At 47.3% G+C, this 13,471-nt stretch overlaps 1 protein-coding gene across 3 annotated transcripts in view; it reads left to right on the top strand.

The window, feature by feature from the left end:
* Positions 1-5,047: 5,047 nt before the first annotated feature.
* Positions 5,048-13,471, top strand: part of LOC139561173 (arfaptin-1-like) — a 15,398-nt gene continuing 6,974 nt past the window's right edge. The window contains exons 1-6 of one of the 3 annotated variants that reach the window (XM_071378105.1): positions 5,048-5,217; positions 6,346-6,441; positions 9,279-9,318; positions 9,824-9,930; positions 10,430-10,651; positions 11,851-12,008. In XM_071378105.1, the coding sequence (XP_071234206.1) occupies positions 6,355-6,441; positions 9,279-9,318; positions 9,824-9,930; positions 10,430-10,651; positions 11,851-12,008 (614 nt within the window). In that variant the 5' untranslated portion in view covers positions 5,048-5,217; positions 6,346-6,354. The remainder of the gene's footprint in view (positions 5,218-6,345; positions 6,442-9,278; positions 9,319-9,823; positions 9,931-10,429; positions 10,652-11,850; positions 12,009-13,471) is intronic. The other 2 variants (XR_011672080.1, XM_071378106.1) reach the window with 2 other exon arrangements.

The following is a 13,471-nucleotide window of genomic DNA, read 5'->3' on the forward strand; positions in this document are numbered from 1 at the left end:
TAATACAACTACACAGACAGCCCTATACTACTAATACAACTACACCCACAGCCCTATTCTACTAATACAACTACACACAGCCCTATACTACTAATACAACTACACACACAGCCCTATACTACTAATACAACTACACATACAGCCCTATATTACTAATACAACTACACACACAGCCCTATACTACTAATACAACTACACAGACAGCCCTATACTACTAATACAACTACACCCACAGCCCTATTCTACTAATACAACTACACACAGCCCTATACTACTAATACAACTACACACACAGCCCTATACTACTAATACAACTACACACACAGCCCTATTCTACTAATACAACTACACACACAGCCCTATTCTACTAATACAACTACACACACAGCCCTATACTACTAATACAACTACACACACAGCCCTATTCTACTAATACAACTACACACACAGCCCTATACTACTAATACAACTACACCCACAGCCCTATACTACTAATACAACTACACACACAGCTCTATACTACTAATACAACTACACACACAGCACTATACTACTAATACAACTACACACACAGCCCTATACTACTAATACAACTACACACACAGCCCTATACTACTAATACAACTACACACACAGCCCTATACTACTAATACAACTACACACAGCCCTATACTACTAATACAACTACACACACAGCCCTATACTACTAATACAACTACACACACAGCCCTATACAACTAATACAACTACACACAGCCCTATACTACTAATACAACTACACACAGCCCTATACTACTAATACAACTACACACACAGCCCTATACTACTAATATACCTACTGTGTTTGTTTGTTTGTGTGTGTGTGTGGGTGTGTATGTTGGCTGTTGATAAGGCTCTGTGCAACTTACAGGGAGACTGGGGGGAAATTATGTTATTTTAACATTCTGTAGAACTTGATTTACATTGTTCACAAAGGTGGGCCATTACCTAATAATAAACCAGGTGATGAGAGAGTAATAATTAGTTTAGGGAAATAAATAGTACGTTTAAATGTTATGTAGCAGATGAGGAGCTTTTTGAAACTCATTCCTCAGCCTGACGTGTTTCCCCAGTCGAAGAAGGCTAATAGCACGACGGGGTAGAGACTATTCAGGAGGACGGTCACGTTGAGGTTTGGGGAGAGGCAGAGCGGGTTCAGCGGAATCAGGGGGAAGTGATACTCGCCACGCATGTACCACAAACGTCCTTTCTTCGCATGTACCACAAACGTCCTTTCTTCGCATGTACCACAAACGTCCTTTCTTCGCATGTACCACAAACGTCCTTTCTTTGCATGTACCACAAACGTCCTTTCTTCGCATGTACCACAAACGTACTTTCTTCGCATGTACCACAAACGTCCTTTCTTCGCATGTACCACAAACGTCCTTTCTTCGCATGTACCACAAACGTCCTGTCTTCGCATGTACCACAAACGTCCTGTCTTCGCATGTACCACAAACGTCCTGTCTTCGCATGTACCACAAACGTCCTTTCTTCGCATGTACCACAAACGTCCTTTCTTCGCATGTACCACAAACGTCCTTTCTTCGCATGTACCACAAACGTCCTTTCTTCGCATGTACCACAAACGTCCTTTACAGTAAACGTGAGGCAGTTGACTGTAACGTTTACATAGCTTCTTCTGATATGTCTGATGGAAATGACTCAAACATACACTACTGTGTGCTTTTGATCATAGCCTACTCATCGTATGCTTTGATCAGTTCATTTCAGGTTGTTAAATGTACTAAATGATTGTGCCCATGCTTCCATATCCATAACAATGCCATGGCTGGACATCAACAGGCTGCCATCTAGCCCAAAATGGCTCTGTATATAGTGCACTACTTATACCTGGGGCCTATAGGCTTCAGTGAAAAGTGGTGCCACTATATAGGGAATAGGGAGCCATTTGTAACAAAGCCAATGACGAGGTTCATTTGTTTTTTTGAATTTCATAAGGAAGTGTGATTAGAATGTGCTCGTCGCGTACTGTTCTCCCCAGATAAAGGTGGAAAGCTGCCGACTGCAAAGTGAACAGATTCTTCCGGCATCGCTATAGTGCAATGATAAAATACCCCAGTCGAACGAGTAGCCCAAGCTACGACAGACTCTGTGGCTTGAAGTGGCTGCAATAGATTGCTTTTGGCCTCTCGGGTCAACTATACCAAACAACTATTCTGTCATTAAATGTGGCTCCCGAGTAGCGCAGCGGTCTAAGGCATTTCATCTCAGCGCTAGAGGCGTCACTACAGACACTCCGGTTCGAATCCAGGCTGTATCGCAACCGGCCGTGATTGGGAGTCCCATAAGGCGGCGCACAATTGGCCCAGCGTCGTCCGGGTTGGGCCGGTATAGGCCGTCATTGTAAATAATAATTTGTTCTTTAACTGATTTGCCTAGTTAAATATAAAGGTTCAATTTAAACCAGTAGAAGCAACAGTGTGTGTAGTACTGATGAATGACCACAAGGTGGTAGTACATGCTCATCAAACTGTTCTAGTGTAACAGTACTGCTTCCTTGCCTCAAACCAGGGATCCTTTGAACTCATCAGCAACATTCACCCACAAAAGAATCATTACCTATCTATCGCTCCACAAAAGTCGTAGCCCATGTGGAGTAAAGGAAACAACTAGGTCTCAGAGCGAGTGACGTCACCGATTGAACGCTACTAGCACAGCGCTAACTAGCTAGTCGTTTCACACCGCTAACTGGCTAGCCACTTCGCACTGCCAACTGGCTAGTTATTTCACACCGCTAACTGGCTAGTCATTTCACACCGCTAACTGGCTAGTAATTTCACACCGCTAACTGGCTAGTCAGGTAACACCGCTAACTGGCTAGTCATTTCACACCGCTAACTGGCTAGTAATTTCACACCGCTAACTAGCTAGTCAGGTAACACCGCTAACTGGCTAGCCACTTCACACCGCTAACTGGCTAGTCAGGTAACACCGCTAACTGGCTAGTCATTTCACACCGCTAACTGGCTAGCCAGGTAACACCGCTAACTGGCTAGCCATTTCACACCGCTAACTAGCTAGTCATTTCACACTGCTAACTAGCTAGTCGTTTCACACCGCTAACTGGCTAGCCACTTCGCACTGCCAACTGGCTAGTCATTTCACACCGCTAACTGGCTAGTCATTTCACACCGCTAACTGGCTAGTCATTTCACACCGCTAACTGGCTAGTAATTTCACACCGCTAACTGGCTAGTCAGGTAACACCGCTAACTGGCTAGTCATTTCACACCGCTAACTGGCTAGTAATTTCACACCGCTAACTAGCTAGTCAGGTAACACCGCTAACTGGCTAGCCACTTCACACCGCTAACTGGCTAGTCAGGTAACACCGCTAACTGGCTAGTCATTTCACACCGCTAACTGGCTAGTAATTTCACACCGCTAACTAGCTAGTCAGGTAACACCGCTAACTGGCTAGCCACTTCACACCGCTAACTGGCTAGGCATTTCACACCGCTAACTGGCTAGCCATTTCACACCGCTAACTAGCTTGTGTTAAGCACAGGGAGATGCAAGGGGAAGCTGGTCTCTAAAAAGCTGTCCCTATTGTAGGGTCTCTAAGGAGCTGTTCCTATAGCAGGGTCTCTAAGGAGCTGTTCCTATAGCAGGGTCTATAAGGAGCTGTTCCTATAGCAGGGTCTCTAAGGAGCTGTTCCTATAGCAGGGTCTATAAGGAGCTGTTCCTATAGCAGGGTCTCTAAGGAGCTGTTCCTATAGCAGGGTCTCTAAGGAGCTGTTCCTATAGCAGGGTCTCTAAGGAGCTGTTCCTATAGCAGGGTCTATAAGGAGCTGTTCCTATAGCAGGGTCTATAAGGAGCTGTTCCTATAGCAGGGTCTCTAAGGAGCTGTTCCTATAGCAGGGTCTCTAAGGAGCTGTTCCTATAAGGAGCTGTTCCTATAGCAGGGTCTCTAAGGAGCTGTTCCTATAGCAGGGTCTCTAAGGAGCTGTTCCTATAGCAGGGTCTCTAAGGAGCTGTTCCTATAGCAGGGTCTCTAAGGAGCTGTTCCTATAGCAGGGTCTCTAAGGAGCTGTTCCTATAGCAGGGTCTCTAAGGAGCTGTTCCTATAGCAGGGTCTCTAAGGAGCTGTTCCTATAGCAGGGTCTATAAGGAGCTGTTCCTATAGCAGGGTCTCTAAGGAGCTGTTCCTATAGCAGGGTCTCTAAGGAGCTGTTCCTATAAGGAGCTGTTCCTATAGTAGGGTCTCTAAGGAGCTGTTCCTATAAGGAGCTGTTCCTATAGCAGGGTCTCTAAGGGGAAGCTATTCCAACTGCATTGTCTCTAAGGGGAAGCTTTTCCTATAGCATTGTCTCTAATTCCTTGTGTTCTGTGACTTTTGTGACTTTTGGAGATTAGTTGTTTACAGGAAGAATAACAACATTTATTTTTTGAAACGTGGTGACACACGTGGTCCTATGATAGGTAATCGAGCATCTCTGGGGCCTAGTTTTTCTAAAGTTATCTCTCTGGGATTTCGCCTGTCAGATACATAGAAATGGAATGAATAGAACGGAAGTCCCCATTCAGTTCAATGATTTGTCCGTTCTATTTATTTAATTCTATTTGAGAGACGAAATCCAGATACTTTTAGAAAAACTGGGCCCTGGTGAACCTTTGGGCTCACATTGATGATGATGACTTAAAAAATATAAAGAAGAAGAAATGTAGTCTCAGGTTATTCAGGGAAAAAAACGTCCCTTGACGCGACTCCTCCAATCCGTGGCTACGCACAGATTCCCACTAGATAGCACAGCCACAAAGTCAAAATTTGGGCGATAGTAATAATTTTAGAAAACAAAACTTCGTTTTTTAAAATCTTAATTTAAGTTTAGGGTTAGCCATAAGGTTGTCAGTGTAGTTAAGGTTAGGTTTAAAATCCGATTTTAAGAAGATCAATTCTAGAAATAGTCGGTTGTTAATGACTTTGTGGCTGTGTTAACTAGTTACGACCTTACACACAGCAAGGTAGAAATACTTCCGGGATTTGAATGTAGTTTTGATATTTTGTTTTAGCTTTCCGGTTTTCAGAAAAGTTCCAATTGTACTTTTGTTCCAAAGTCTCTAATAGTTTCCTGGCGCAGTTTTACATTGATCTAGAGATTAAATCCAAATTAAACGGACGAAGAAATACATCTGAAAGAAATAGAAGGTAAAACTTAGCAAACTTTTCTGGTTGTTGTTTACGTTTTGTTCGCCAGGAGACATTCATAACTAACAATGGGTAGTCTACAAGTTTTACTTTAAGCGGGCCTAATTTATACTTCTAATCACGGAAACAGAAGATGTTGTATAGAGAAATGGATTGCGAATGATTTCGAATTGATATGACTACTAGTCACTTCGCAGTCGTGTGACTAGTAGTCAGATGAGAGGAAGACAACGAAACTTCTCACTGCCCTTGCCAACGTGTTGTATAATATGAATGGCCAGTAACTATGCGTGTTGTGACTGTTTTGGGGGGCTATTTGCAATGGGCCAAGCTTATTATACTAGAATTATAGACATTTTATCCGGTTGTTTTACAAATGATTTACGAGACAACTATTCTGTCATTGAATGACAGCAACAGTAATGTTACTAGTTTATGTGTAGTATTGGTGAATAACCGCAGGTGGCAGTGTATGCTAACCAAACCAGAACGACCCTGTGGTAGTTGGACAGCTGGAGTGGAGAGTAGGAAGGCTCAGTCAGAGAGGAGGAGAGAAGTAAAGGTCAGTCAGAGAGGAGGAGGAGAGGAGAGGAGTAAATCTCAGTCAGAGAGGAGGAGGAGGAGGAGAGGAGTAAATCTCAGTCATAGAGGAGGAGAGGAGTAAAGCTCAGTCAGAGAGGAGGAGGAGAGGAGTAAAGCTCAGTCAGAGAGGAGGAGGAGAGGAGAGGCGTAAAGCTCAGTCAGAGAGGAGGAGGAGAGGCGTAAAGCTCAGTCAGAGAGGAGGAGGAGAGGAGTAAAGCTCAGTCAGAGAGGAGGAGAGGAGTAAAGCTCAGTCAGAGAGGAGGAGGAGAGGAGAGGAGTAAAGCTCAGTCAGCGAGGAGGAGGAGGAGAGGAGTAAAGCTCAGTCAGCGAGGAGGAGGAGGAGAGGAGTAAAGCTCAGTCAGAGAGGAGGAGAGGAGAGGAGTAAAGCTCAGTCAGAAAGGAGGAGGAGAGGAGGAGGAGGGGCACGGCACTCAAAAGGAAGTGTTCAGCTCGAAATGAAAGGAAGAAGTAGAATCTAATAATTATATTTCCATGTTTCAACTTCTCTGGGTTTGACTGTCTGTAAAATGTGTATTCTGTACAAAGAGAGGAAGGATGATGGTGGAGGGGGAGGACCAGAGAGGGGAGACTTTCATACCCAGTGAGGGAGAGGGGTCTGGTGGACAGGAGGCCATCCACATGGTAAGAACTACCAGGTATCCAGGACACTACTGAGTGTTGATGATAATATGTTTGGGACAAGAAGAGAACATATTAAAAACGGCATTCTGGGGATTTGAAAAACAACAAACCCGGAGTCTCCACCATAGAATTCCGTATAGTGATTCAATATCTCTATGGTCTCCTCTGGATATTCTTCCAGAATCAATTTGGCTAAACAGAAAGATTTTAAAAGTGACCATTGGAGAGGTTTTCCAGATCCCTGAGTCTATTTTAACAATATGAACAATGTGTTAATGTTAAATATAGTATGTAATATACAATAGTATTATTAGATTACACTGTATTATGTCAAGGATATCAGTATTTAGTGCTTATCAGCTTCCTAATATCTAGAACAGATGTGTTATATCACTGGTTCATTCAGCCTGTCTACTGTTCTGATCCGTGTGTTTATGAGATAAGAGTACCATTGTCCAGCTGACTAAGTGATTTGTCCAGTGATGTGGCAGGTAAAGGGTGTGGCACAATGATGTCATCAACAGGTGACTCACCTGTGGCATTGTAGTAGCAAACACACACACACACACACGCACGCATCTCCCCGTCTCTCTGTCTGCTTAACTTCCCCGTCTCTCTGTCTGCTTAACTTCCCTGTCTCTCTGTCTGCTAACCTCCCCGTCTCTCTGTCTGCTTAACTTCCCCGTCTCTCTGTCTGCTTAACTTCCCCGTCTCTCTGTCTGCTTAACTTCCCAGTCTCTCTGTCTGCTAACCTCCCCGTCTCTCTGTCTGCTAACCTCCCCGTCTCTCTGTCTGCTTAACTTCCCCGTCTCTCTGTCTGCTTAACTTCCCTGTCTCTCTGTCTGCTAACCTCCCCGTCTCTCTGTCTGCTTAACTTCCCCGTCTCTCTGTCTGCTTAACTTCCCCGTCTCTCTGTCTGCTTAACTTCCCCGTCTCTCTGTCTGCTAACCTCCCCGTCTCTCTGTCTGCTTAACTTCCCCGTCTCTCTGTCTGCTTAACTTCCCCGTCTCTCTGTCTGCTTAACTTCCCCGTCTCTCTGTCTGCTTAACTTCCCCGTCTCTCTGTCTGCTTAACCTCCCCGTCTCTCTGTCTGCTTAACCTCCCCGTCTCTCTGTCTGCTTAACCTCCCCGTCTCTCTGTCTACTCTCTCTCTGTTTTGTCTTTTTGCTTACACACACACACACAGCAGTGTTTGTCCAAGGTGACGTTACTGGGTGCAGCAGGTAGAGGTGACTCAGTGTGTCCGGACTGTAAGGTGACTCAGCGTGTCCGGACTGTAAGGTGACTCGGCGTGTCCGGACTGTTAGGTGACTCGGCGTGTCCGGACTGTAAGGTGACTCGGCGTGTCCGGACTGTAAGGTGACTCGGCGTGTCCGGACTGTAAGGTGACTCGGCGTGTCCGGACTGTAAGGTGACTCGGCGTGTCCGGACTGTAAAGGTGACTCGGCGTGTCTGGACTGTAAAGGTGACTCGGCGTGTCCGGACTGTAAAGGTGACTCGGCGTGTCCGGACTGTAAAGGTGACTCGGCGTGTCCGGACTGTAAAGGTGACTCGGCGTGTCCGGACTGTAAAGGTGACTCGGCGTGTCCGGACTGTAAAGGTGACTCGGCGTGTCCGGACTGTAAAGGTGACTCGGCGTGTCCGGACTGTAAAGGTGACTCGGCGTGTCCGGACTGTAAGGTGACTCGGCGTGTCCGGACTGTAAGGTGACTCGGCGTGTCCGGACTGTAAGGTGACTCGGCGTGTCCGGACTGTAAGGTGACTCGGCGTGTCCGGACTGTTAGGTGACTCGGCGTGTCCGGACTGTATAGGTGACTCGGCGTGTCCGGACTGTTAGGTGACTCGGCGTGTCCGGACTGTTAGGTGACTCGGCGTGTCCGGACTGTAAAGGTGACTCGGCGTGTCCGGACTGTAAGGTGACTCGGCGTGTCCGGACTGTAAGGTGACTCGGCGTGTCCGGACTGTAAGGTGACTCGGCGTGTCCGGACTGTAAGGTGACTCGGCGTGTCCGGACTGTAAGGTGACTCGGCGTGTCCGGACTGTAAGGTGACTCGGCGTGTCCGGACTGTAAGGTGACTCGGCGTGTCCGGACTGTAAGGTGACTCGGCGTGTCCGGACTGTAAGGTGACTCGGCGTGTCCGGACTGTAAGGTGACTCGGCGTGTCCGGACTGTAAGGTGACTCGGCGTGTCCGGACTGTAAGGTGACTCGGCGTGTCCGGACTGTAAGGTGACTCGGCGTGTCCGGACTGTAAGGTGACTCGGCGTGTCCGGACTGTTAGGTGACTCGGCGTGTCCGGACTGTTAGGTGACTCGGCGTGTCCGGACTGTAAAGGTGACTCGGCGTGTCCGGACTGTTAGGTGACTCGGCGTGTCCGGACTGTAAGGTGACTCGGCGTGTCCGGACTGTTAGGTGACTCGGCGTGTCCGGACTGTTAGGTGACTCGGCGTGTCCGGACTGTAAGGTGACTCGGCGTGTCCGGACTGTAAGGTGACTCGGCGTGTCCGGACTGTTAGGTGACTCGGCGTGTCCGGACTGTTAGGTGACTCGGCGTGTCCGGACTGTAAGGTGACTCGGCGTGTCCGGACTGTAAAGGTGACTCGGCGTGTCCGGACTGTTAGGTGACTCGGCGTGTCCGGACTGTTAGGTGACTCGGCGTGTCCGGACTGTTAGGTGACTCGGCGTGTCCGGACTGTAAGGTGACTCGGCGTGTCCGGACTGTAAGGTGACTCGGCGTGTCCGGACTGTAAGGTGACTCGGCGTGTCCGGACTGTAAGGTGACTCGGTACAGGTGTTCTATTCTTTCTGTTCTGTTTGTCTGTTTTCACTTCCTACCAGAAGGAGTCCATTGTCGAGGACAACACAGAACTGGATGAGGGTAAGGCAGTAATAAGATCAATGAATCACCCGATAGCAGTGGTCCCAAACTAGTGGCCCGTGGGCCGAATTTGGCACTTTTTTCTAAAATTTGAACCCCCAATTTCTCTAAGCAAAAATAATAATAATAATACTTTTTTTTAGACATAAGACTAAAAATCGAATTTTATTTGTCACATGCTTCGTCAACAACAGGTGTGGACTACCAGTGAAATACTTACTTAAGGGTCCTTCACAACAACGCAGAGATAAAGAAAATAGAGAAATAATAGAAAAGTAAAACACGTCATAATAAAAGTGATAATGAATCCACAAAGAGTAACGATAACTTGACTATATACAACAGAAAAATCATCTCCAAGTGATTTTAATTTTGGAAATCTGTTCTAAAATATTCCCACGCATTAGAGAGAGATATGTGATCGTATATAAATGTAAGCAAGTTTTTAAATTATGTTTTTGTCAAATATTATATCTGTTTGGGCTTCTTGATCTCTACCATCTAGGTTCACGGAAGCCAACCACAGGACCAGTGGTTGTCACGGGAAACCTGAAAATGCCCGCCATCGAGAAACTGGAACAGGTTCGCAAATGGAGCATCACTACTTATAAGGTGAGAGAGAGGGAGGAGAGAGAGGAAAGGGAGAGGGGGAGGAAAGAGAGGGGGAGGAAAGAGAGAGTCAGGGGGGAGGGGAGAGGGAGGTTGGGTGGAAAGGGAGCGGGGGGAGGGAGTCGGGGGAGGAGAGAAAGGGAGGGAGAGAGAGGGGGGAGAGATAGTGAGGGAGGGAGAGGGGGAGGAAAGAGAGAGTCAGGGGGGAGGGGAGAGGGAGGTTGGGTGGAAAGGGAGCGGGGGGAGGGAGTCAGGGGGGAGGAGAGAAAGGGAGGGAGAGAGAGGGGGGGAAAGATAGTGAGGGGGGAGGAGGGAGGGAGGGAGGAGGGAGAGAGCAAGTTACTCTTTAACAAACTCCTTTCTCTGCTTGTCCTGCATGTCACATCTCTCTCTTTCATCTCTCCTCCTCTCCCCTTCCTCTGTCCCTCTCTCCTCCTCTCCCCTTCCTCTGTCCCTCTCTCCTCCTCTCCCCTTCCTCTGTACCTCTCTCCTTCCTCCCCAGTGTACTAAGCAGGTTCTGTCAGAGAAGATGGGTCGTGGATCCCGTACGGTCGACCCAGAACTCGAGGCCCGCATCGACATTCTCCGTGATGACCGCCGCCGTTATGATCATGTGACCTGCCTGGCCCAGACACTCGCCACGCAGCTCGCCCAGGTCACGCAGACGCAAAGGACTCTGGGCGATGCCTTCACCGAGCTCAGCCTCAAAACGCCGCCACTACACGTGAGAGATTTTAATACATTTTATTTTGAAAGAACATTCCTCTAGTCTGGCTACCAGTCCGCTAGTCTGGGTACCAGTCCTCTAGTCTGGCTACCAGTCCTCTAGTCTGGCTACCAGTCCTCTAGTCTGGCTACCAGTCCTCTAGTCTGGGTACCAGTCCACTAGTCTGGGTACCAGTCCTCTAGTCTGGCTACCAGTCCTCTAGTCTGTCTACCAGTCCTCTAGTCTGGGTACCAGTCCTCTAGTCTGGGTACCAGTCCTCTAGTCTGGGTACCAGTCCTCTAGTCTGGGTACCAGTCCACTAGTCTGGGTACCAGTCCACTAGTCTGGGTACCAGTCCACTAGTCTGGGTACCAGTCCTCTAGTCTGGGTACCAGTCCTCTAGTCTGGGTACCAGTCCTCTAGTCTGGGTACCAGTCCTCTAGTCTGGGTACCAGTCCACTAGTCTGGGTACCAGTCCTCTAGTCTGGGTACCAGTCCTCTAGTCTGGGTACCAGTCCACTAGTCTGGGTACCAGTCCACTATTCTGGGAACCAGTCCTCTAGTCTGGGTACCAGTCCACTAGTCTGGGTACCAGTCCTCTAGTCTGGGTACCAGTCCTCTAGTCTGGGTACCAGTCCTCTAGTCTGGGTACCAGTCCTCTAGTCTGGGTACCAGTCCTCTAGTCTGGGTACCAGTCTGTTTAGATAACAGTCCTCTAGTCTGGGAACCAGTCCTCTAGTCTGGGTACCAGTCCACTAGTCTGGGTAACAGTCCTCTAGTCTGGGTAACAGTCCTCTAGTCTGGGTACCAGTCCTCTAGTCTGGGTACCAGTCTGTTTAGATAACAGTCCTCTAGTCTGGGAACCAGTCCTCTAGTCTGGGAACCAGTCCTCTAGTCTGGGTACCAGTCCTCTAGTCTGGGTACCAATCCTCTAGTCTGGGTACCAGTCCTCTAGTCTGGCTACCAGTCCTCTAGTCTGGGTACCAGTCTGTTTAGATACCAGTCCTCTAGTCTGGGAACCAGTCCTCTAGTCTGGGTACCGTCCTCTAGCACCATATACCAGCACCGTCCTCCAGCACCATCCTCAGACAATTGCCTTTATTTTTGGTTTAATTCTAATTTCTGGATAAGGCTTAAAATACAGACTTGAATGTTTTAAACAGTTTTTGTGTCTAAATGTCTTCTCAAAGCCTCTTCTGCTGGTCTGCATTTCTCAGGTAGAGTTTGGTCTGAACGGGGACACCCAGCGGTTCCTGTCTAAGAGCGGAGAGGTCCTGGTCTCAGCTATGAACTCTTTCACCTCCGATATGAACACACTGGTTAACAAAACTATAGAGGACACCATGGTTAACGTCAAACACTACGAGACAGCCAGGTAACACACACACTAACACGCTGGTTAACAAAACTATAGAGGACACCATGGTTAACGTCAAACACTACGAGACAGCCAGGTAACACACACACTAACACGCTGGTTAACAAAACTATAGAGGACACCATGGTTAACGTCAAACACTACGAGACAGCCAGGTAACACACACATTAACACACTGGTTAACAAAACTATAGAGGACACCATGGTTAACGTCAAACACTACGAGACAGCCAGGTAACACACACACTAACACGCTGGTTAACAAAACTATAGAAGACACCATGGTTAACGTCAAACACTACGAGACAGCCAGGTAACACACACACTAACACGCTGGTTAACAAAACTATAGAGGACACCATGGTTAACGTCAAACACTACGAGACAGCCAGGTAACACACACTAACACACTGGTTAACAAAACTATAGAGGACACCATGGTTAACGCCAAACACTACGAGACAGCCAGGTAACACACACACTAACACGCTGGTTAACAAAACTATAGAGGAAACCATGGTTAACGCCAAACACTACGAGACAGCCAGGTAACACACACACTAACACGCTGGTTAACAAAACTATAGAGGACACCATGGTTAACGCCAAACACTACGAGACAGCCAGGTAACACACACATTAACACGCTGGTTAACAAAACTATAGAGGACACCATGGTTAACGTCAAACACTACGAGACAGCCAGGTAACACACACACTAACACGCTGGTTAACAAAACTATAGAGGACACCATGGTTAACGTCAAACACTACGAGACAGCCAGGTAACACACACACTAACACGCTGGTTAACAAAACTATAGAGGACACCATGGTTAACGTCAAACACTACGAGACAGCCAGGTAACACACACACTAACACGCTGGTTAACAAAACTATAGAAGACACCATGGTTAACGTCAAACACTACGAGACAGCCAGGTAACACACACACTTACACGCTGGTTAACAAAACTATAGAGGACACCATGGTTAACGTCAAACACTACGAGACAGCCAGGTAACACACACACTTACACGCTGGTTAACAAAACTATAGAGGACACCATGGTTAACGTCAAACACTACGAGACAGCCAGGTAACACACACACTAACACGCTGGTTAACAAAACTATAGAGGACACCATGGTTAACGTCAAACACTACGAGACAGCCAGGTAACACACACACTAACACGCTGGTTAACAAAACTATAGAGGACACCATGGTTAACGCCAAACACTACGAGACAGCCAGGTAACACACACTAACACGCTGGTTAACAAAACTATAGAGGACACCATGGTTAACGTCAAACACTACGAGACAGCCAGGTAACACACACACTAACACACACACTAACACGCTGGTTAACAAAACTATAGAGGACACCCATGGTTAACGTCAAACACTACGAGACAGCCAGGTAACACACACACTAACACGCTGGTTAACAAA

Source organism: Salvelinus alpinus, chromosome 31, assembly GCF_045679555.1.
Source record: "Salvelinus alpinus chromosome 31, SLU_Salpinus.1, whole genome shotgun sequence".
In the NCBI taxonomy this organism is placed as follows: domain Eukaryota; kingdom Metazoa; phylum Chordata; class Actinopteri; order Salmoniformes; family Salmonidae; genus Salvelinus; species Salvelinus alpinus.